At 36.2% G+C, this 26,132-nt stretch overlaps 1 protein-coding gene across 2 annotated transcripts in view; it reads right to left on the bottom strand.

Moving 5' to 3' along the window:
* CDKAL1 (CDKAL1 threonylcarbamoyladenosine tRNA methylthiotransferase) overlaps positions 1-26,132 on the bottom strand; it is a 344,063-nt gene that overhangs the window by 74,093 nt on the left and 243,838 nt on the right. For both annotated transcript variants that reach the window (XM_072328453.1, XM_072328454.1), the window contains exons 12-13: positions 18,573-18,753; positions 9,855-9,917 (exon numbers count right to left, since the gene is read on the bottom strand). In XM_072328453.1, the coding sequence (XP_072184554.1) occupies positions 9,855-9,917; positions 18,573-18,753 (244 nt within the window). The remainder of the gene's footprint in view (positions 1-9,854; positions 9,918-18,572; positions 18,754-26,132) is intronic.

Here is a 26,132-nt window from a genome sequence, read left to right as displayed (position 1 = left end):
AGCACTGGAACAAGATCCCTGCATAGAACAACCTAAAGCTCAAATTCAATTTATACTTCAACATGGCCCATTTTACCTGAATTCACCTTTTTTCACCACATGTTAACTAACTTTTCTTCACTCTCTTTGTTAACAGGAATATAGTAAAGACAAATCTTCTAGTTCAAAAAAACACAAATGAGTTTTTACAGATTGTGAAAAACGTGATCTCATCCTTCTCTTACTTACTTGAAATCAGACTATTTTTGGCTGACCCTTGAAATCAATTTCAGCTCAAACTTTTTGAGGGTTGTATGCAAATCTTTGCAGAAGAACATTAAGAAGGAATAAGCAGATCCACATTTCCATACTTTTTGTCATCAGACACAAAGCCAGTGAATATATGCCAGCCTCATTGCTTTACATCAGTGATTTAAAAAACAAAAGAAAAAAAAGAAACAAAAAAAGTTGTTAAATAGGAGCAATAAAAAAGACAAGTAAACATAATATGCTCACTCCATGCAAGAAACACTAATTACATCCCAAATAAAAACATTGACACCAGCCTGGGTAACACTTTCAACTTTAAGTAACATGCCAAGTACCCAGAAAGTCCACAATAATTATGCAAGCAAAACTGATTTTTGCCTCTATCAAAAAGTTGGCGGACAGAAGATAAAGTCACTTATTACACTCATTAGGGAAGTTCCCAAATTTGAGCCTCCACATATTAGTTAATTAAAAACAAACAAGCTTGGAAGAGCTTGGTCATAAGAACAACGCATACTGCACTTCCTCCCCAAAAAGTGACACTGATTCCACCATTCATTTTAATGCTATCATAAAGTACATCTGTAGAAATACTGGATTCCATATTAAGAAAAAAACACCTCCAACAAAAACCAGTAATGGAAGGGCAGCTGATATAAATGGAAGGGCAAGTTATATAAAGAAAATGGAGGGAAAATAGAACATTAAAACCTCAAGAAGATATTAAACAAAAACAGGTAGGAAGAAATCAGAAAAAAAAAAAAAAAAAAAGGTGCATGGAAGAAAAAGATTTTTTTTAGGGAAATCAGAGGTAGCAGAACAAAGAAAGAAGGAGGAGGGAAAATGAAAAAAAGTAGAAGATAATTAATAGAATCATAGAATGGCTTGGGTTGAAAGGGATCTTAAAGACCATCTAGTTCCAACCTCCTGCTGTGGGAAGGGCTGCCACCCCCTCGATCAGGCTACCCAGGGCCTCACCAAGCCTGGCCTTGAATACTTCCATGGATGGCACCTCTCTGGGCACCCTGTTGCAGTGCCTCACCACTCTGAGCGAAAAATTTACCCCTGACATCTAATCTAAATCTCCTCTTTTTTAGTTTAAACCATTCTCCCTTGTCTTACAGTTGAGAAATCTAATCCACAGCACACTGCACAGGAATAGAGAAATAAGTCAAAGGGGATGTTGGGAAGGAATGATACCTGAACTTGGTCTGAACTTCAAATGGCCACACACCATTAGTTATAAACTCCACCATGCTGCCAAAGAAAGATCAGAGTCTGGAAAAAAAAAATTAATGTGGCTTTGTCTGTTTACTTTTTGTGATTTCAAGGCTTTACAGGAACTAATTTCAGAAAACTAGAAACACCTTTCTCTTCCATACTTTTGTGTCAGTATCACAGTTATGATGGACAAGCTATACAGGTGAAAGAGACATGCAGAGAAAGTCAATGCCTTTCTTTGCAAAGCAACAAGAGGATTAATGTGCCCCAAGTCACTTGTTCCGAGTTGATATGACAGATACTTGATGTCCCTATAAACCTTGTCCATCACTTTTGTAATTCAGTATTTTTAGAGGTAGAAAAATACTTATTTTAGGCAATCTGCTATACTAGCATTTGCATATTTTATCAGGAAGAAAAACTGTGAAGTAAATGACATCATTTTCATGATTCCATTGAAAAAATATATGTGCTATGTATCTCATGCAAATGTCTCAGATGAAAGCTGTATTTTTTTTTTTTTTTTTTTTTTTTTTTTTTTTTTTTTTCCCCACACAGGATAACAAACCCCAAATAATTAGTTCTGTTGCTATTCTTCACACTCTGTCCTACTTGTCAATGTCATTTTGATCTAACCAATTGCCCAAAAAGTAAGACTATATCTTGGATACAGTCACAGCCATATGGAGAAAGACTTTACTTCTGTGCTGTGCAAAATGATGTGTGCCGAACTTGTTTTCACTATTTAACTGCTCTAATCAAACTGCAATTCATATGAGAAACTTTTGAAACATTATTTTACTTCTGTCACAATTTTTAAAGACATTGTTGTTGGTTTGTTTCTTTTTCCTGTGATCACTTTTACCTTTATCTTTCACTCTTTCCCTCATTTTCCAGAATGTTACATGGGAGTGAATGGGGAGGATTTCATCAGTGTGCAAACATCCACTGTTCTAAAGATCATTATTAAAAAATATTTCAGTAATACCTGGGGTATCTTATTAAATATCTAAGTCTATGCCTCATCACAAAGCATTATCTTAACTTTCAAATGAAAATGTGAATTTACTGAGGTAAAAATCCCAAACAATTCAGTTAGCACCAGATGGGTTTGATGCTTTAAACACTGACTTACAGAAAAAGTTAATAGCACTGAACAGAATTTTAACTGCAGTATTAAGCATAAATGCACTACCTGCTTTTTTTTTTTTTTTTTTTTTGGTTGTTTTGTTTTTTATTAGGCATGATATACTTCAGACAAGACTGCATGTCTTTTACCTCAATGTTTCAGCTACAGAATTAAGACAGAGCAGATATATCTTTTTTGATACAGCCCACTCGACAGAGAAGTAAGCCCTTTCATTGCACTTACTTTTTTTGTTTCTTCTCCCAAACCCCTAATAAAAATCCTGGTATTCAAACAGCTATTTCTGAGCTGCCTATATATTAGTTTTCTTTGTGTTACAGATTGCATAAACTTCAATGCAGCTGAGAGTTAAGTTAAAAACAAACAAACAAAAAACAAAAAACATACGCAGAAACAACAACAACAACAAAAAGAAACAGCTTTTCAGGCCATTAGATTTTCTTCAGTATCATCAAGTAATGTTCAAGTATGCCATTAGCACCAGGCCACTGCACTACTCTTCCAAATAGAAAATGCTATTCTCTTTCAGCAGTCTTCTTTGAAGCCTTACATCATATCAAGAGCACAAAACAGCTTCATGCAGTCTCCTCCAAAAAGTGCTTCTAAGCATGAGGGAAGGGAAAAGAGAAGAACTGCAGGTTACAATAAGAATATTTCCATAAAACGTGGTTGGATCTGACATCTGAGCTATCACATGAAAATTGAAGTCTGTCTCGAGGCAGGAGATAGCAAAAGGCTCTGTTTCTTTTCAGCAATAATCTAGAAAGTATTTTCATCTCACAGAAGAACAACTCAAAATACCTGCTTTAGGAAATTCAGACTGCGGCTTATATCACAGCCTCTGGAAACTCACAGTTGCCTTATTATTTAGTACACTGCTGATCCTCAAATAAATGGAAAGTAGTTCAAAAGGACTTTTCTTATTTTTCAGAATCATGTACTCAAGTCATTACCCCCCCAAAAATTTCTTTCTTTCTTTCTCTCTTGCTTAAAAGTAAACCTGCACATTCACAACACTTCCACTGCCAGTGCCCATCTTACAAAACATACAACTGGTATACGAGAAACAATACTGTCCTTAGGAAAAACTGCCAAGAACTGTTCATGTTGTTTAGTAAGTTGTGAAATTGCCGGTCCCCATACTTCTTAAGCACCCAAACCTGGCTTACTGAAACGTGCCAGCTGGTAGCACTTCTGCTGAGGTTTACTCCAGAAGAAGCTCAGCACCACGCAGCTGCCCACCCACTAACCCCTGCGCCCACTTGGGATGAGGAATAGAACTGGAAACAAAATAGAGTTTTGTCTGAGATAAAAACTATTTACTACAACAGAAGAGGAAAATGGGAACACAAGTGGAACAGCAACAAGATACATAGTTGCAGTGCAATTACTTGCCACCAAATGCACAGCAACAATATCACTGCCTGACAGTCACCATCACCACAAGGTCTCACCACCACAGTTCCTGAGCAGCAGCTGCCTGCAGCCAACTGTCTGCATTACAGACCTCTGCCTGGTGTCCTGCGGTACAGAATAACTCCTGGCCTAACTCAGACACTGTTCTGGTCTCACCCCACCTCTGTTGCCACACCATCTCGGCACTCAGTGCTCTGCCTCACTGAGTGGTCCAATGTGCTCTCATTGCTCAGCAACAACCACAGGTGTGATGTTAACGCTGATCTGTATGAAACAAAGACAGCTTCCTGATACTATTATCTGTAAAACGTCACCTATAGTCAGCAACAAAGAAACACAAGACAGCAAAGCCTGGGAAATAAGGAATTATCAAAGAGATAAGAGCAAAGATTACTGAAACTAGTAAACCTCATCAGCCAAATATGTTTAATACCACAACAGTGCTGAAATTTTTCACTAGCTTCTTTCAATAAGTAACTCTCATAGCAACACTTGCAACTCCACAAGCTCTCCAACATTTCCATTTACACATCCTCTCATGTAATCAAGTCACACCACAGTGCAGACATATCTTCAGAAGTAGCTCTTCAGGATTCAGTTAACAAAGCATAAGAGCAGACAGCGATGCCTGCCATTAAAATGTTAGCCAAGAATCAGGCATTTAGATTTGTGACTTTCAGCAAGCATCAGAAATTCAATTTTGCTTCTTTGTGAAGAATGCAGATAGGGTCCAGCTTCCCCAAACACAAAAGAAAAACAAAAGGAAGGACTTCACAAGCAGGGAAATCAGTCCCAGAAGCATCTCTTAACCTCCCACTCCTGTTTCCACACACCATGACAAAGTCATTTTCTCCGGTTCCCAACGCCATTGCTCTCTGGAGCAGCTACAGAACCCTGCAGAAGAAAAGGATGCCCCGCAACAACAGATTTAAGGCTGCTGACATTAGGTTAGTTATTTTCTGTTAGAAACAGGATTAAGATTAAGTGCACTACTGAGACAACTGCTTAAAAACAATTCTCACAGCAAATCTGTAAAGGATAGCAGCTGGTAGCACCTTACCATTGAGGTTTGCATAATTTTCCTTGAGCCAGTTATGATAATTTCTACACTCCCACCCCAGCCCAAAGTGCACCTCAGGCTAAGAGCTAGCACCAAAAAAAAAAAAGAAAAAAAGAAAGAAAAAAAGAGAAAAAAGAAAAGAAGAAAAGAGAGAGAGAGAGAGAGAGAGAGAGAGAGAGAGAGAGCTTTTTGTCACTTAATTGTGTGCCACAATACAATAGTCCATATAACTTGCCAATCACACAGGCATTGTCTGTGAAGTTCTAGCTCCAGTTTTAACATTTCTGTAACACATTAATATGGAACATTTTAAAGTGTGAAGCTTTAAGATTTTACAATTATTTAATTAGCATTGCATCTATTTGAGCTCATCTCCTGAAACAGTCATTTTAATTTTTTTTTTAATCCTGAGCAGTTTTAGCAGGGAAAGAATTCTCTCAAAAAACTCCTTTCAAATGATGCAGACGTGGACTATTTCTTATTTGGTTGGATACTGTGCATGCTATAATAGCCTACTAGCACTATATTTATTGCGTAACCTTATTTTTTCAGAGCTTATGTCCCATTCCTGAGCAACAGATTCAGACTGCAAAAAGAAACAAATCCAGAGCTGAGTTTTAAGCATAATTCAGGGATGATTTTTCACTGCAGAAGCATGACAGTGCAAAGATGGATGTGTCCTGAGGTCTCTACTCTGGACTGTCCTCTGAAGAGGGCAGAGCAACAAAACGAACAGAAGTAGTGCTATATTCTGCTTTCTGTGAGTATAAACAGTGTTCTGCAGAGCAGAAATTGAGGATTATCATTCTAAACATCTAACCCAGGGCTAGACTGAATACTTACTCATCCAACAGAAAGAAAAAAGGAACTAGCGTCTCTGATGGTGGAATTTGGATGCTTTCCACATACTGGATCCTGAAGCTCATATTAAGCTCTTCAAAAAACCTACTATCAAAATAGGGCCAAGTTTCACAGGGCTAACACCATTTGGAAGATCGGATGGAATTTAAACACCCACAGCAGACAGAATAAAGTCCTCGAGGTGTGCAGTTGAAAGCTCTCAGAATACACACAAGAAAGGCTCAGTTGAAATGACTTACTTGTGTGCAAACAACTTCTCATTGAACGAGCCATCTGACAATGTGCCAGATAACAGCTAAAGGTAGAAAAGAACATTTCTCACACATAATTCTTTTTTAAATTTAAATCCCTAAAAAACACGGTTGGTACACTTCATGAGGGTCTCATTTGTGTCTTACCTTTCTGACTGTGCTATAGAAGGATAAACTGCATATGTTATCAGAAGAGCTGTTCTACTGGTAACTAGAGAAATTAAACAGTCAGAACTTGACTCTTAGGAAAGCAAGTTGATATTTCTACTCTACATAAACACAGGAAAAAGTAAGTATTTCGGAGTAAGGACTGACATTGCCTACTAATAGAATACAATGTTATTACACACCCTGAAGAAATAAGACTGAAAAGATGCCAAAGATCTACCTGGAATGATTTTTAATAACCAAGATATATATCAGCATTTTCAAAATAATTATTTAGCTTTAGAAAGCATGTATTTTAGAAGAAAAGAAAGCTTTTCACATGTTTTACATCAAGAGTTCAAGACATTTTCCACCCATTCCAGACTGAAGCCACAATGAGCTCCGTTGAAGGCACAGTATTCGGAAGACCTGTAGCCTCTGGAACACAAAACTGACACCAGGTGAAACAGAACAGGACCATATCCCTCTGAATAAGAATACAACTGAAAGGCAGTTTTTGAGGATTGCTATCGTATCATTTCATTGAACCAATGACAAAGGCAACTAAAGCACACACATTAATGAACTAAATAATGCAGGAGCATAACTACTCTTCCTCTGTTATCAGCAGGGACAGATTTTCTCCCACATTTCCATGTCTTTGGCATGGAAGAACTAAACAATCCTGCCCCTTTGCTGCTTGAGGCCTCAGCTAGGTATGTGACAAGACTCCACAGAGGGAATGGAAGGAAAAGGAAATCCTTGCTTTCCCTCTCGATAGAAGACCTGGCTTTTCACCTGGAAATGCACAACCACAGACCTTTAAAATGTCTTTTACAATACAGCAACTTGCACCATAAAGGCAAATATATACTGAAGAAGAATTTCAAGAAATAGCTGCTATCTCTATCAGTCTTCTGACCAAGCATAAAGTAAGGTATGTAAGGTTAGTGTAGTCACTACATCATTTTCTGCTTTAGTGAGTGAAGCATGAACTTGGAAGAATGAACATTTTTCTGATTAGTTTTCCTCTTTCCTATGTGATACCCCTTCACAAAAGCATGAAATACTATCAACGCTTGGTAGGCTGTTCTATTCTAATCATTTTATTTCACCTGTTTTAACTACTATAACCAAGCCATAACTTATCCTTAAGTTTAACCCTTTTCTACTCCAGAAAGGGACTCAGAAAAAAGGCTTTTTAACCAACCAAGAAAAATGTTAGTCAGTAATGCAAGTAATTCACATTGTGATTCCGGATCGCCAATACTTTCATAAAAGAAAATATCCTCCTGACACTTATTGAAAATAATCTACAAAATAACAACCCCCCCAAACTCAAATCCTTTGTGTGACACTTGATCAGATAAACAGAACTTCAGCAAAACACATCAAGAATTGAAATGTCTGTTATTTTCAACTAACGTTGATTACTGTTAATGTTGATTGCTGCTGCCCTTCCCTGGACTGCACAAACTGTGAAGTGAGCAACTAAGGTGAAAATGAACAGCACAAAGCAAGAAGCCTGAAATGAGTCAGACCACCACAAACAGGAAGCAGTTAGCAGAAGGAAAACCTTTCCTGTCAAATAGAAAACTAGGAATTTTTTTGTTTTGTTCTTATGATTCCATTAGTCCTGTATTCTTGTTTTGTTGGTTCTTTTTTTCCTTTTACTCTCAGATGTATATGTGGAATATACTTTGGAAACAGAAAAAGAATGTCAATGATGGTCAAAACCATCAGACAATTGTGCTATTTTTAATAATTTATTATATGTCCTAAAACAAAGATCAAAAGGGAATTATATCCAAGCATTTATATTCACTTCCACACTACCTGATGACTAATTTGTAAAGAGTGAAAAAGTCTTCACAACTGAAGCCAAAATCATCTGAGGATACTTTGATATATTGCCACAAAGGATATGAGCAGGAAGGCAGCAGGAGTTACAAATGGCCAAGGTCCATTAAAAGTGCTAATAAAAGAATGATGGAATTTCCTTGTTCTATGAATAACAAGTGTTTGACACAGGAGAATTTCAACATGGAGAAGAATATGAAAGCTTCTGGTTCATCAGTTGCCTCTCCTTATTAGATATTAATTTCCTTACTGTTACATATAGTAAAGCTTCAACTCAAAAAAAATAACAATCCCATTTAAAATCCCGTCACACTAATTTCCTTTATGCTTCGTGTTCATCAATTTTCATAGGTCCTTAACTTTTGCTTTATCAGGTCTCACAGACAATCAAAGATGATCTATAAAAATACTTGAAAGAGATGGATTTCACTTGAAATGATACATAATTAATAAAATTGCTGAATATCTACTGAATATCTACTGTTTGGTAACTTTTTCTTTTCTTTTTCTTTTTTTTTTTTTTTTTTTTAAACTGTAAATGCTGAAGTAGGTGGTAACTCTGGAACTCTCATAACACCAGCCTGCCTGATGAATTTAATCCACTGATATATAGAGAATGTATTTATTTCTCACAAACGTTTGTAGAGCTATACACACACTTCACATGTGTTCATACATGCAGATAGATGAACACACATACACTCTTCTACTGTCTTCTTCTCCCAAATATAAAACTCAGCTCCTTTTTCCACTGTATTGTTATACATGTACACTTGCAAAATGGCACATGCTTTGCAAAACAGAAGCAAAGACAGTGATGTCACACTGCTGGCAAATTGTTGAAGAATCTAGCTTACTTGCCTAGAAAAGTACGCCCACAGATGGATCCAAGATTGGACAAAATCCCTCAAAATATTTACAACTTTTCTTAACTCTCTTTTCAAACTGCTTAATGCATTCTTTCTCATAATGTCTACACAAAAGCATTATGACCACTGACACCACAAAACTGGCTGCCTTTCAACCTGATTTTATTGTCTCTATCTACTGGTACTCCAAAATCAACTTGTGACAGATTTAGTTCTTTTACTTAACATCGCAAGATTCTTTGGGAAGCAAACAATGGTTCCAGTCTTTCAGGGTTCACAGACTTTACAAACAAGGATCAAATTATAGTGACAACAACTACCTTTTCTTTTCTCCCAAGCAACCAAGAGGCTGTTAGCAAAACAGCATCTTCCAATGATGGCTTCAGAATCAATAGATAATTCATTAGTATCATGCCTCTCTAGGCCTAATTGACACAACAGTCCAAGTACCATATTAAGGAATAACATAGTTTCTGAATAGAGAGGAAAAAAATAAGGGAATCAGATACCACAAATGGTCACTTTGCACAATTTATTGACCATTTATAATTTATACTTCTAAGAGGTTAAAGCCAGTTACTGATTCCAGAAATCAGAAATGCAGCTTTTCAAGCTTGCCTTGAAGAAAGAAAGAAACATTTATATGACAGCATAATTTAAGTAATATGAATGCACTAATGCCTTCAATTTTCTCTTATTTTTGCATAAACATAGTTTCCATGAATATTTGGAATATTCTTAATAACAAATGTATATAGCATATTTTTCCTTACCTTGTGATCATATGGATTGTATGAATGAAACAGTTGGGAAAGGTCCTTTGTTCTTTGTTTTTTCTGAAAAGCAATATTAATAAATAAACTGTATTAGAAAAAAAGGAAAGAGACTGCGGATTTAAAAAGTTGCATGCAGGTACATATTCTATTACCACTTTATTAATGGAACTGTAAGTATGAAGACTACTGTATGCAAATCAAGTATACTAAATATCACAGGAAATTATTAACATATATATTTACAACTATAAGAATATATCATTCATAAAAAATAAATAATAATATATAAACATCAGATGAATGTGTAAACAATTCATATTTGTTTTAATTTCTCAACAATAAAACACCGATAATGTTTTAGAATATAAAGTTTGAAGATCAGGCTCCAATTCTGCCAAGGCTTGTCTGCTATTCTAGTGTTTACTTGCACTCTTGCTTTTTAGCAGACTGAATTTAAAGGAAGGCGGTTTAAGGACAAATCATACGTTATTTTTCTATCTCTTTTGATGCTAATACGCTCATTGCCTTGATTGTTGAAAATTAATAGGTAGCACACCATTCAATGCCAAATCGAAGGGAAAGAGGTTTTTTCTGTTAAGAACAAAGTTCAAAGACAAAACCTGCTTAATCCAGTTTCTACTGAAATCAGTGAAAGAGCTTTCAGTGATTTCAGCAGATGTTAAACAGAAATCTCTCAGCTGCATTGTATAGAGACAGGCACGGGAAAAGGAAAAAAAGAAAACAGCACTTGAATGCAGGGAGGAGTCACATCTAAGTTCAGAGTTTCGTTATGTCAAAATCTATGTTAACTTAATTAATAGCTCTGGAAGACAGAGCATTCCACGTTGGTAACTGGAAAGAGAAGACAATAACTCTTTGCTTGCAGTCTGTCCTGTTGTTTTGTTTTAGCAATCATTTCAGTGAAAGCAGTTTTCCAGCTGACTGGTAGGATCTGGTTGTGTTTCCAGCATGCCGTTAACTAAATAGACAGCTAAATAACTGCACTTTGGGAAACTATAGGACAATTTAGTAATTTCTGATTGTGTATATTCTTTCTATACATTTTTATTTTCTATGAAATGTTCAGACACAGTCATAGAAGCTGTGATTTCAGTTACTGGTACAAATTTATGACAGCTGCATAATTCCAACTTATTAGAAGTATCAGACTAATACTACCACTTCTGTGAGGTCATTAACACTGTTTCAGTTATGGCCACTAAAGAGTAAAAAAAAAAAAAGTTACCCCTATTTGAAGAAGAGTGGTGAATTCTGACTTCAGTACGGAGGGTTGCTTCTCTAATACACAATTCTATTACAGTAATACAGTATACCTAATACACCCAATCAGCTTTGTTTCTTTGAGATTACCAAGCAACTTTAACAAAAGTAATATTAATAAAGACATTTTTGATAGTGTAGAATTTCTCAGAGATCTAATATGTCAAAGAAAAGATCTCTTTTAGAGGACCTTGTCCATCTAAACGCCATTAATACCTGTTTTATTTTCAAAGGAATAAAAACACTCAAACGAAAGGCTCAGGCTGTACAACGCAAACTCCATTTCCACCCTGCAGTGACTTCAATCCTTGTACAATTATGCACAGCAACAGTGCTTAAAATACCATAACAAAGATTTAGAGAAATGCCATAATAAATTGAAGAGAGCAATCAGAATGATTGTTTAAAAGTTACTTAACACTAATTTAATGTATAATCATGAAGGAAGTATTTTAAAGAGGAATCTGGAGATCTCCACTAAACTTCCTAGGAAAAAAACAAAAACAAAAACAAAACCAACAACAAAAAGAAAACCACACAAAACAACAAAATTCAGAAAAAGCACAATTCTGGCTTTTTCTTACTGAAGGCTACTTCACTTGTTTCCATTTTGATTGCCTATAAACTGATTTTGAAGTATCTTTAGTAAATATCAATAAAAATTTATGACAAAAAACACAAAAGTTAGAAGTTTTGCTTTTGTTTTTTGGGTTGGTTATGAAATAAAAATGCTCCTTATTGAGGAAATGCTGAAAATTCATAAAAAAGAACAGCGTGAAATGGAGCTACTGGAGATATACCTGAAAAAAGACTCCCAGAAAAGTCACAGGATGTCCAACATGCTTAGTTCACCTAAATCTAAACAGTACTTGACTGGGTTGTAGGAACTTTGGGAACATTAAGACAAAGATGCTTTAATAACAGAGCTGAGGTTGACCAGTGATAATTGGTGTCTTTCTAGAACACTGAGTTCACTCAACTTGGGTCTATTAATAAAAAAAAAAAAAACACAACAAATATAAAACACCTAAAAGTGTTTCTACCATTTTTAGAGTTTAAGAAACTCACACAGAGTTTGAGCTGCTATAACAGTAACCACTTCAATTCCTTAAATGTAGAGTATTAATTGTAAGTTTTTTAAATGGAGAAAAGGCATGGTTCCCAGCTCACCTTCAAGGGGAGAAAAGCATGAGAGCTGCATCAAAGCAGGCCTCTCCACATCTACACATGAGAGGAAAACAAGGCAATAAAGTCCTTCTTTCTCAGCTTCTAAGGCACTATTCTAGACTCTAAACTTTCTGTCTTCCTTTTAGCTCAAGCTTACTGACAATAACCTCCCACAAATTTCCTTGATGCAGCTTGACTCCTATGTCCCCCTATTTACTACTAAGCCAACTTCCCTTTCATATTGATCATTAAAAATAAAGTATGCGACTGCAGACAATTTTTCACTTCTCCGCTTCATTACATTCATAAAGTGTTAAATTATAGAGGAGGTAGACTTTTATGTTCTGATGCATACATCCATTTTCATGGACTAAGCGATGGACAATATTCAATAATTCCTACAGCCATTTGCACTGTTTCCAGATCTGAGCAGACTGGTTCGTAAATGCACTATAATCCTCAACTAAAAATAAATAAATAAATAAATATTATATATATATATATTTCTGATATTACTTAACTAAAATTCAAGTACAAATGACTGAAAACCACAGTTAAAACTTCATGGTTTTTTTTCTGTTTATTTATGAGTCATCGAAGAGGAAAGAAGGAAATAAAACAGAAATACGCATGTTTCCTTGTATGCATCTATTCTATAGGTATCTATGGGTACAGACGGCAATGTAGTGGCAAACAGCAGGCTAAAGACAGGAAAGTTAGATATTGAAAAGATAACATAAAAAGCTTTCCAAGGACTACTAAACTCTGGAGCCTAGTAGTCATGCTGAATCTGTGTTGTGGTCTCATCCAGCAGCAGCTCAGCACCACATGGTCATTTGCTTACTCCCTCCCTTCCCAGTGGAATAAGGGAGGAATTGCAAAAAAAAAAAAAAACCCAAACCCACAGAACTCATGGGTTGAGGAAAAACTATTGAAGACAGAAAAAAGGAAAAGGAAAATAGCTTTTACAAATACATATACATATAGGTATATAACAAGAGGCATACAAGCAATTGCTTAGTACCTACTGACCAACACACCAGCTCAACTGTCTCCTACAGCACAATCAGATTTTCCTGTCAGTGCCTGGTCAAATGAACTTAAGGAATTTGAACTTGGGCTGCATCTAGCTCAAAAATAAAACTCTTTTTTATGTTTCTGTGGAATTCTATTTAGTAGCTTTAATCCCAAAAACTATTTACATGTAATTACCTTCCTCTGACTTCATCACAGAAAACCCCAGTTCTGGCTACATAGTGAATGGTGAGCACTGGGGCAGATTTAAAGACACAGGAGTCTAAAAGAAGCAAAATATTTTTACCATCTTTAAAATGGGGGGAAAAAAAGAACTAGGCTCTCATGGATCAGTCAGCTCTCAGGAAACCACGGAGGAAAAGATGCATAACTATTTATAAGCATTCAGAAAGGAAAACAAAGAAAACACAGATTTCCCCCCAGTAACCAGCAGCTGTACCAATCAAAATGATTTCCATCAGAGAATAACTACTCTTTTACATAAGAGAAAGAACGGTTATCTTGATGGTTCGTAAGGCTTTCTACAGTACTTCATATCCTTCTCATAAAAACTGTAAGGAAACATGGTCTATATAAAACTACTAGAAAGCAAGCACAAAACTTGCTGGCAAAGGTTTACTTGGAATACCTCACTCAATAGTTCTCTGACAAATAAGAAAGATTATATATTGATTTTTTCTTTTTTTTTTCACAGTCAAACTCCCCCTCCAGCCCTCACATTTTTAACTCTCTGGTCTTAAGCTTGCTGTAAAAGTCCTCACTCAGGCAGAGTAGCAAGCCATAAACAGATGTGAGCTGCTAAGGAAGCAAGTAGTGTAGAGGTTCAGATGTCAAACTTTTCTACTATATAGTATAAAAGAAAATACCTGTACCTATTTCTGTTTCTGAGATGAGTGATTTTTGAAATCACACAGCAGTTCATGTATGAAGTTTATAACTTATTTATCTCACTATAGTAATCACAGTACTTAACAGAACTAAATATAGTGAAAAAAAAATAAAAAGAGAAAATCTTCAGAGGAATTAAAGGTAAAGCCTAGCAATTGACTGACATTAAATTTTCCTGCTGGGAGCAAGGTAAATTATTTTATGATATCTATAAAGAGAGGAAAGGAAAGAGATAGTGAAGAAACTGAATACATAGTCTTCTATCTGGACATCACGATGCTTTTTTGACAGAAATCTAATATTTACGCTACAAACAGAAAAGCTTACACTACTGAAAATCCATACAGAAAGGCTGGAATCCAGCCATGCTGCCACCGAGGGCAGCATAATCAGGAAGCTACAGTCATATCACTGCTCTCAAAAAAGCTGCCATATCTGGTTCTCAGCACAGGTGAACTCAATTGTTCCTTACTATGACACCTATTTGCAAAATGGCTATTTCAATTTGCTTCCCTGTGACAGAAATCAAGCTGATCATAAGATGACAGTGTCCCCTAATGCTCGCAGAAATGGTGACAAACCAAATCTCAAGGACAGAGAGAGAACTCTTCCCCTCCAAATCTCCAGAGAGATAACAGCTACCTTGAAAAATAAAGTATAGAGAAATCAGAATCATCAAAGCAAAAGAATACTAGAGATGCTTGAGAGAAAGTGTAATTGTTTTACATTTAGGATCAAAGCAGTCAGATCCTATGCCAAGCAGATAAACAGAAAACCCTACCAGACCCCTCTGAAACCTGTTCTCTTACATTGCTCACTAGCATAAATAGCTGACTAGAACCTATAATCTGAAAGTGTACAACTATCAGCACTATCACTTTCATGAATAAATGCAATAGGAAAGTGAAAAAACACAGATCCTATCTACAAATACTACCTGTAGTTAGAGTCAGTAAAAACAACCTACAAAATAGCATTTTGTAATTTACTTTTTTAAAGACTTCTTCAATTGTTTTACAGAGAGCGCAGTGGAGATAATGAACAACCAGACTCATCTCTGAAACAAAGTACTTAGCAGTAAGTGGACAAAATGCGGGGTATAAGCATTAAAGTTTCAAACAACATTTGGACTCATTTTTCTTACACATGACTCAGCAAATCCCTGCCATTGCTTACAAATAAAAGTCATTGTTAGTGTTGCTTAACTGGGCTCGTACTTTTCTCAAGGCTGGAGAGAGCATTCATAGTAAGCATAGCCTAATTGATTGTTATGAAGTGATGTGACCATTTAGACAGATGTCCGATTCTCCACGGACACTTTTTCTCCATGAGGAACAAGAAAAGCTTACAGCTTTAGCTGTCTTTTCTGAATTTGTGGTGGCAGACTTGTCCATCTGGATTAGTGTCATCTGTTCTTTTAGAATAAGATCAGTGCCTGTAAAGCTTTCAAAGATAAATAAGCTCCGTAAAGGGAAGATTCCATGTAGATCTACTGACTTTATTTTTTTTCTACTTGGTCTCATCATGAAATCTAAGTGAGATTTTTATCCAGAAAAGCAATTGTATTTACAACTTTTAGCAAAACTATCCACTAAAGATTTGAAAGCACTAAGTGTTACCATGCTTAGTACTCCACCAGCTGTCCCTAAATTACATTCTTCTTGGAAAGAGCTAACTTAGAAGGAACTGGCAAGGCAAGTATGTTAGTACTACAGCTGCAATACTACAGCAAAAACACTGAAGCTGCCTTGAACCAAAGTTAGCGAACCGGACTACACTGGAGCAGAACAGTTTGCATATAGCAGATCTCCTCACTGTAGAAATACTGCAAAGCTGAAGTAACAGCAAATAAACCCAGACTTTAGGAAAAAAATTAAGAAAGACCATTATCAAGTAATATGTTCACTGGTTCAGCATCTGTGGTTAAATAATACAGATAAAATTATTCTCACAGAATCACCAATGTTGGAAAAGACCTAAAAGATCATCCAGTCCAACCATTCACCTATTGCCAATAGCTCCTACTAAGCCATGCCCAGTGAATGAGATCCTAGCATCAGTTTCAGTGCAGAGAACACTGTCACAAACATCCTGTAAAAGCACTAGCTCACACATTTAGACTGGTGATATAATCCACTACATAAATGTACACTTGCACCTAATATTTCAGTATCACGTATGTGCTATTTCTTTCCCTAAGCATGAGCAGATAAAGGAAAAAAAAAAAAAAAAAAAGAAGAAGAGAAAAAAAAACTAACACAAAATGATGTCATGAATAATAGTTTGTTAAAGAATTAAGTATGCATAGCATGCATGGTGGCTTCTCCTAGCAGAGAACGTACATGGTAAGTTACTGTAGACAAGGAATAAAATGCCACCATGTTCCTTCTAACGCAGGAGAGACGGCTAGCTTCTATCTAGAAGTTTTGTAAATATAAAGCATAAGACTGCATGGCCTCCTTCCTTTCTCTTTGACTGGTTACTCTCCACTTCTAGAAAGACAGAAGAACAAGGGATCTGAAGGTGTTCAAGGTCAGACTAGATGGGGCCATGGGCAACCTGATCCAGTGCCTGATTTAGTGGGTGGCAACCTACGGCAGTGGGGTTGGAGCTAGATTACCTTTAAGATTCCTTCCAACCCAAGCCATTCAGTAATTCTATGATCTCATATGATTTTTTAAAGAACTACAATAGAAAGGAGAAAAAAAAAAGAAATGATTAATCACAGATTTTCCATCCTTCATGGATTAGAGACTTCATCTTTTTTGAGTATTCTTACTCAATTTAACCCTAAGCTAGTGCTAGAAATAAGAATGTGAAATTGGGTTTAAGTGATATTACCACTTTCCAAGTAACCATCGAACTCACAGAACAGTGAATACTCTTCTGATAAATGAACTCTTCATGCAATGTCTTCCCAGGGCACACCAGTTAGAAGAGAAAAGGGGAAAACAAACTAAGCTCTTTGCTCCTCTTGTGACAATAGTGCACCCACAAACTAGTGGATGGAAGAATATAAATCAAATCATATTTCAGTTTTTAAGTTGCCTAACTTCCAGAAATCACATTTCTGCATATTTTTCATTTATATGACCTTACAGAAAGCATTCTAAACTAATAAAAATAATTCAATTGTGTCAGTTTGTTATGCTAAGTATAGTATTTCAACAACAGCTGTTTATATCCAAAAACCCAGTATTTTCTGTTGTGAGACTAACTATAATATATGATCATTACTCAAGAGGTATTTCTCTGAATAATAAATTGCAGAGGCCAGATATACTCTCATTTCCTGTCTTCTACAGCTGATATCTTACAGAATTCATGGTATACACTGAGAGTAAGCAGAGACTCTTCACTTTCAGACAAACAAGTGGAGAAATACAAGTACAGATACAAAGGTTTGACTTTGTATTAGAGTACCAGAACAAGCAAATGGAAATAAACGATTTTTATTAAAAGAGACTTACATTGTTGGCCAACTTTCATTCTTATACTGATAGGGAATACAAATGTTACTTATGCCAGTAGTAGTGAGACAATAATGATCTAAATTATTGTACTGGCAGTCTTCTACAGTTTTTTTTTGTTTGGAAAAAAACTACAAAATTTTGCAGAGTAATAAATTCAATTAAAAAAATAATATATTCATATATGATTGCTACTATTACTTACAAAAAGCTATTTATAATGAATCAAAACATAGCCAATAGCCACCTGCTTTCTATAGTAAGACAAGATATCTTGCCACGTATGACTCTGAGCTGAAAATGTGTTATTAGGAAGGGTTCTACATTTAAGCTAGAAGCAGAAATAAAGAAAATATCACAAAACTGAAAGACTAACTGCAAACTTCTTCAATGGCCTTCAGCACATAGGCTGAAGGAAGACGTGATTTTGTAACTAGAGTATAAGGTGGTCTTGCAGAATTATTGTGCGCAAATTGAATATCTGACAAACAAATCACATATTACTATTGCTCTATTGTTATAACTTTGCACAATTATTCACAACAGGTTTAAGACTGCTGAAGTCACAGAAGTCTTAAAATGGGGAAAAGAAAGTGCAAAGAGCTACCACTCTTAGCACTTACTCAATCAAAACTTGATAGAAAAGACATGACTTCAGTATAACTACTATTATACTCTTCCTAGCAATGTAAACAATAATTAATGTATGACAAAGCACATAATGATCTAGCAAATCTCTAAAAGCAATTCAAGTAGTAACATAAATCTTTAATTGAAATGTAGCACAGTTTTGCAGAAAATCTACATTTACATGCATATGCTTCATGCAATTAAAAATACGCGGTTTACTGTGGAGGAAAAGAATGTGTCTTACCACTGCAGCTGGAACTTGATGCATTTTTGCAGCAGGAGTTCCTGGGCGTGGGTAAAATTGATTAATAAATAAGCTTGGAAACTTGTACTGTTCTACAAGTTTCATAGTTTCTTGAAAATCTTCATCTGTCTCTCCTGGAAAACCACAGATGATGTCTGTAGCAATTGTTATTCCAGGCACTCTGTAAAGAAAGTAGAAAGAACCACTGAATTTAGGACATATAATTCTTACTCCCGTAAAAGCTAGCATACATAGACTTAAAATTCTTCAACTTCGTCTGCAGAAATTGAAGCCTAAAATGATCTTTAGATAAATCAATCAATAAATGATTGCTAGGGAATAAAAAATACACTTGGTACTCAGCAGACAGCATGAGCAATATAGAAGACACTGCAGCAAACAAACACTTGGACTAACTCTTTCTTCATCAGAAATTCTAGGTGATGACAGATTTCTTAAAATCTGCTTACTTAATCCACAAAATGTGTAACTTCTGAGACTTAGCCCCTAGAATTTTTAACACTGCTTTCAAAAGAGATCAGGATATCCAAAAAAGGGGGCTGGCATCTCACGAAGCCTAGAAATTATAAATGCCAATAAGACATCTTTTAGTCGCAGTTTAATTTCTAACTCAGTACTCCATAAAAGCCAACTATTCTTTGCACTAAAATGAAAACAAAATACTTCTGTTTACAGCCACTGAGCTCTCCTGTTCATCAAGTTCAACAGCTCCTAACTGTTGCACTTGGACTGAGGATGCAGAACCCTTAAGCACATGACCCAGAAATAATGAGTTCTTCAAGCGAGAGATTACTGCCTGTTATTTACAGAGCACTGTATGGGACCCTGGAGATATCGACACAGTTTTCCACACGTGATGATAGCCAGCTGGATGACCACTGTCTTAGGAGAAGCTGGGAAAACACTGCATTGCTTTGTGTCTCTGTCAGCTTGCTTTTAAAGTGGGAATAATGACAAACCTCTTCTGCTGAGAGGCAGAAATGAATAGCACTCCCAGTGCTCCCTACTGACAGACAAGGCTGTGGTTGCAGAAGAGGTGTTTTCCGGACAGTAATAATGATAAAGTGAAGAAAATATAATTTACTAGGAAAGGTAAGTACCCCATACAGATATTGGTAGCATCTAACTTAAAAATGGTTTTGTCTGAAGTAGGGGGAATAGATTAGATACTTTCTAGAGATCCTTTCTGATCTAAATACCTCTACAGTACTTAGGGTAGGATATTGCAAGGGAACAGCTGAGACCTGTTCTCTTGGAGGTGTCTTGTTACAGTGCATCACCATAGAAAATATAATGCTGCGGTTACAGTGGGCAGAGCAACTCGAATTGGCATAGCCAAAAGAGCCTTCCTGCAACAGTGAAGTTTGCTGCAACAGGAGAATATATTGATAAAAGACCCAGGAAAGGGGAAGAGCAGAGTATTTTTCTTTGTAATTTCATTGTATGCAATATTACAGGATGCAAAGTTAGGTTCATCCCAAAGTTTTTAACACAAAAAATATATGGTGGCAATTATCATTCCTGACTATTTAGACTTAACAGAACAAAAGAAAATAACTTGTATATATGTAGTAGCAGTTAGTTTACATGGAAGTAGATGTCTTGGCTTCATCTCACATGTGCCAGCATATACAGTTAACTGCACAGAAGTTAATTAGAAAATGTCATGTCAGAATCTCCTTTCATCTTTTCTTTATGAAAAATACTCGCAAAAGAAACAAACTGAATTCAATTCCTTTTTGAGTTTGTGAATTCTCACTCAATTTTTTGACATTTTGGTTAAACACTGAATTTGAATGTCAAATCAACACCTGTAAAATACAGTTATTGGACTAACTCCTTGAAAATGTCCAGTAAGTGGGAAACAAGATGAATATTACCCAGAATAGCAAAAATTCCCCAAGTATTGGTTAAACAGCTTCAATCATCAAAGGATTCTTAAGGCTGACACAGTGAAAGAGATAAGGCTCTGCAACATGATTTTGTAAACAGTACAAATGTTTTGTGCATCATGGTAAGCTTATGGAAAAAAATTACATTACTTCATAAATCAGGATCATGTAACATCAGCTGCCATTTCTCAGAACATGCACAGAACATTCATTACATTTGACAAAATCACTATAATGAAGTTATTCTAATGACACTATCAGAAATAGTCAAAGCATTTATTACCAATGGTAGTAGTAATACCATCCTTGATAAAGGTTTGGTTGTTTCTATAGCAACATGAATTAAAAGGCCCAATCAAGCTAGATACAATAAAATATGCTCTTTTTCTCCATAACACCAGTTGTCACTCAGTTAAAAGGAAATTACATATTTTAAAAATTCATAAACGGTACCAAAGTCTGAACTCCATTTGGTTATAAGGTGTTAATTATCTTAGTAATTAGATTTCTTTCTGGATGGAATTATTACACACAAAGCAAAGTTAGGGTATGAAAAGAGAGTAAGGGCCATGGCACACTCTGCAACAGCAATTAACTGCAGTTCAATCCAATAAGACTGCCCAAAATACAACGTTGTATTGTACATTTTTATACCACTGTTAATTATACTGTTGAAAAAGAAGTCTTCAACAAGGGGGAAAAAAGGGATATGAAATTTCACACAGAATAAAACCCAGTTACTGAAAAAAATAAATAAATCATGCTCTTAGCCTTTCTCTAAGCACTCATAGACAAAAGTGAGAGGAATCAGCTCCGCATACAAAGCACGACTTCTTATTGAAACACACAATCGGGAAAAACATACTGTAGAAAAACAGAAAACACATGCACACTTAAAAATTAAGGCAACCTCTGCTCTGAGAGTCTGAAACAAAGCAGCACAAAGTTCTTTACTGCACAGACTCGGTAGATTTTTAAAGAATTGTCCCAGATATGAAATACAATGTAAAATTCCAAATGAATAAATCTGTTGTGTCACAGCCCATCTTATTTATTTAATGAAATGCAGTTATCCTGAAGTAAACAATATGAAAAATGCTGAACACACCCAGAAAGCATTTTGTACCATTTGCTACACAAGAACATTTACAGTAAGTCTCAAAAAATCCTCTCACAGCACATTTTTTCCTAGGGTCAGTGAAGAAGCTTCATAATACACTGTACAGAAAATCAAGAATACAGAGATTCTTATGAAACATAAATCGTTTCTGTTGTTTTTCCCCCCACAAAAATCCACAGAAGGCTACGTGCTCCATACAGCCTTGATGATGGAGGTAGTCATTCTGTTTCAGTATTTTTGAGAGAAGAATACTTAAACTTTGCCAGTCCTATAAAGACCTCATAATTCTGACCAATGCCTAGAAAGAATGTGTATAGACATTTTAACTAGCAATCACAAGTCTTGCAAAACTTCTTCTCTGAAGACATGCTATCATATCCTTCAGCTTGGGAAAATGAGAAGAAAAGTATCCGAAGTCAACTCTTAGAACATTTTACAATACAATTATGGTATTTCAGAAAATAAAACAACAACAACAAACCAAAAACCAACAATACAACAATCTGAATTGGAGTACTAATCAATACCATCTATAAGATAGTACAGACCTAATGGTCAGGGTTCCTCAGCTTATTTTCTGATTTTTGGCCCTCTACACAGAAAAATTCCTTCCATTAGCACAAGAAAAGTTATGTCCTATGATCCTAAACAAGACTAGACATACAAACACAATGATCATTTTGGGAAGTTCTAACTGCCCAAAAATGAGCAAGGAATTCTTCTTACAGTAGAGTCCATTTTATAGTGGAGCTGTATGGTCCAGCACACTTAGAAATAACTGTAAACAAGTGCTAAGAGGTCACAGAATCACAGAATGACCTGAGTTGGAAGGGACCTCAAGGATCATGAATTTCCAACCCCCCTGCCTGGCAGGGCCACCAAACTTCCACATTTACTAGATCAGGTTGCCCAGGGTCCCATCCAACCTGGCCTTGAACACCTCCAAGGATGAGGCATCCACAACCTCCCTGGGTAGCCTGTTTCAGGACCTCACCACTCTCCTAGTAAAGAACTTCCCCGTAACATCCAACCTAAATCTACCCTCTTTCAACTTAAATCCATTTCCCCTTGTCCTGCCCAAAGCCTGTCGTCATAGGGTAGGTGCTCTTAGCCCCCTGATCATCTTCATGGCCCTCCTCTGGACCCTTTCCAACAGCTCTCTGTCTTTCTTGTACTGAGGGCTCCATACCAGGACACAGTACTCCAGATGGAGCCTCACAAGAGCAGAGTAGAGAGGGATAATCATCTCCCTGTCCCTACTGGCCACCCCTCTCCTGATGGAGCCCAGGATACCATTTGCTTTCCGAGCAATTCTACCATACTGTTTCTGCTCCTCTGTATTTAGTATCAGTATCCAAATTCAAGCACTGTTTAAGTTTGAAGAACCTTACATTTGCTTCTATAAATCTGTCCTTAACTAGGCCAACTGAAAACACAAATTTATCAAATTTTGATTGAATTTTTATAAAACACATAATAAATGTATACTGAAAAAAAAACAAAACCAACAAAACACACTACATCTAGTGTTGTCAAACACAATGATGTACTGAGAGGAAGGGGTGAAATCTGTGGTCTCATTCTCTAAAACAGAAAACTGCTATTATTCAGTGCAAGAGAAAAACAAAATCATTTTATATCATGCTTAGACTTCATTATTTTTAAACTGAGTTACAAATTAGTTACTCAGACCTTCTATTTTATCACTTTTAGTAAATTTCAACCTGCTTATGGTGCGCATATTTCTATTAAATACAATAGCATATGATTCCACCCTGGCAGGGCACCTGCTAGCATCTTTCATTTATGTACGTGTTCCATCTGCAAAGCAATTATATTATCTCAAATATTTTAAAATGTTCTCTATTAGCATCTAACACAATTCTAGGCTGCCTAACAAACCAGTTTTTCCTTCACCTCACAGTTTGCATGCATCACAGTGAAGATATCTTTTTGTTGTTACTGTTAATAGAAGCCTACAATTCACAAGTAGACTTACTTGTCTACTTCCACACAACAGTAAACATCGGATAATATTTATTGTTTTAAGTAAGTTATATGTTGTATATATATGCATGTAAAGTGCATAATCCTAATTCTTATTATTGCTTTCACAGCTTGGATCCATACCTGGATGATGTCTTATATACAACAAATCAGACAAAGAAACTGTAATGCCATATTGTATTTATAGTGTGATTTTTTTCTTCTGTTAAAAACATGCAAACCAAAAAACAGCAGCCAACGGACAAAACAAAGCCTAGACATGACCTCAAAGCAAGGTTCAACATATGCCTGCAGACCTCCATAAAGAAGGGCATATATGCAAATATACACACAGGAGAATAATGCAAAGAGGTGGTTCATAGTGAGATATATCAGATTTCCAGGGTAGCAAAAACTACATACTACCTTACAACTAGAGAACCATTCTGTGCACCCTGGTTTCGGTGTTCTACATTTTGCAAAACACTAGAAGTGATTTCCACAGGGGGAAACGTTGCACCTGAGCTTTGTGATAAGCAGCATCTTCAAACTGATTTGCAAACATAGCTTACAAGGTGGTTTTTAAACTGTGAAGCCACTAGTAGTTTTGATGCAAGTGCATCGACACTTGCATCCATCAACCTTGGAAAGGCTGCACAGCACTATCAGTGATCAATCCAGACTGAGAGCGAGAATAAGTATTTTATGTCACCATTATTTACTGAGCCCACCTCGTGCCCCAAAAGAGGTTGTTTAGAAACTGGGCTGAATGACACCATGAGACAACCAGGAGATCACATTTCCAGAAATGATCTGAGAAGGTACTGGTAGGGAGGATCCATATAAGGTGGGATTCAATCTATCCTTAGCACTGGGGAATACTGACCTGGATAAAATATGTTTCTTAACTGACATGGCTTGCTGGCTGAAGATGAAGGAGTACTCCCAGTTTACTCTCTTTAAACAATTATAGTTAGGGCTACTAGTGTTCCTATTAGATGCAGTCAAAATATTTCATATGAAATACTGTAATATTTCCCATTATCAATTTTCTCACAAAAACAAAAACAACAACAACAACAACAACAACAAACCCTCACAAATGAACGAAACAAAAATAAACCAAAACCCACATCATAGTTAAAAGTTGGACTAACTTCATTCAGCTACAGGGTGTTTTACCCTTCCCATAAGATGAAACATTTTACATAACTCCATTATAGATTTATAACCTCAGATCATTACTGTTTTAAGATTAAAAAAACCAACAACAACATCAACAAAAACCACGACGTAAGACAAAAAGCTCAACATCCTTAAAGTTCATTTCCATTCAAACTCTAATAAATACCATCTGCTGTGTACTTTAGGGATATAATACCCGTCAAAAACTCAGCCGTATTATGAGAACCGGCACCAAGTTGATCTGAAATGCATATTTGAACAGATGTGTTTAAATTACATCTCTCCATCTATCCACATGCATAAATTCAGAATAAGCATGTGTTGATTTAAAATGCGTAAAAAAGGGATTTGGAGATGCATTGAAAGTGAACAGCATCTCAGTGGATCAAGACTCACATTACTAAAGGTCATTACTAAAAATAAAGTTTGAATTTACTGAAGTTGCACGAGGGACCTGTTTTGGGGAATGTACTTAATGCTTAGTGCACTAACTTTCTATGACCCTTCACTGTTTAACATTAGAGCTGTCAGGCATAGCCAGAAACAATAGGATCTCAGTCATGACTAGCTGAGAACATAATAAATTTTTTCTCTGTCTGACACAACGCTTATCAATGCTGAATGTCTTGGGCTCTGAGGACTCATCCATGTCTCCTTCAGTGACAGTCATTTAGCTCTTCACTCTGACAAAGAAATCAGGCATATAAACCAAAATGATTAACATGCCTTTTTGGCATGATTAAATCCAAGACAAAAAAAAAACTGCAAGCTGTGCTCCATTAACAAATGCTAATTAAAGAAGAAAAATCCTTCTGAACTCTTTTTCTCCCCACTATAATCTACTATCTACTAATGGTTCAGGGACTTTGAAGATAAGGTAGATCAGATCAAAGGTTCACCTAAGCCCAGGCATCTGCTAATAACAATGGCCACCAGCAGAAGCCCAAGGAAGCGTGAAGTGTGCAAGACTTATGGTCCTCCAGAATCCTTTCTTCCTTCCAACAATGGGATTTTGTCAGGTTGTTTTATAACCAGCAGGCTGTGATGGACTACTCCTCCATCAGCTTGCCCAGTCTGCCCTTGAATCCCAGATCCTCCAGCTCATACACACTTTCTGTGAGAAAAAAACCTTGTTCGTCCTGAACCTGCCACTTGCTAAGACTATTTGATGCCCCTTAATCCTTAGACTGGGAAAGACAAGAAATAACTCTATTCTTTCTCATTGCTTATGATTTTATTGATTTCTGTTCTAGTCCTTCTCAGTTATACTGCTTTTCCAGTCTAAAGAGTCCTTTTGTCCTTTGTGTGACAGATCCCTTGTACCTCTGATATCTCTGTTATTCTTCAAGATATGAT

The sequence above is a fragment of the Excalfactoria chinensis genome, chromosome 2 (genome assembly GCF_039878825.1).
Source record: "Excalfactoria chinensis isolate bCotChi1 chromosome 2, bCotChi1.hap2, whole genome shotgun sequence".
In the NCBI taxonomy this organism is placed as follows: Eukaryota; Metazoa; Chordata; class Aves; order Galliformes; family Phasianidae; genus Excalfactoria; species Excalfactoria chinensis.
The sequence above is the reverse complement of the archived record's forward strand: the minus strand, read 5'-3'. Positions and strand labels throughout refer to the sequence as shown.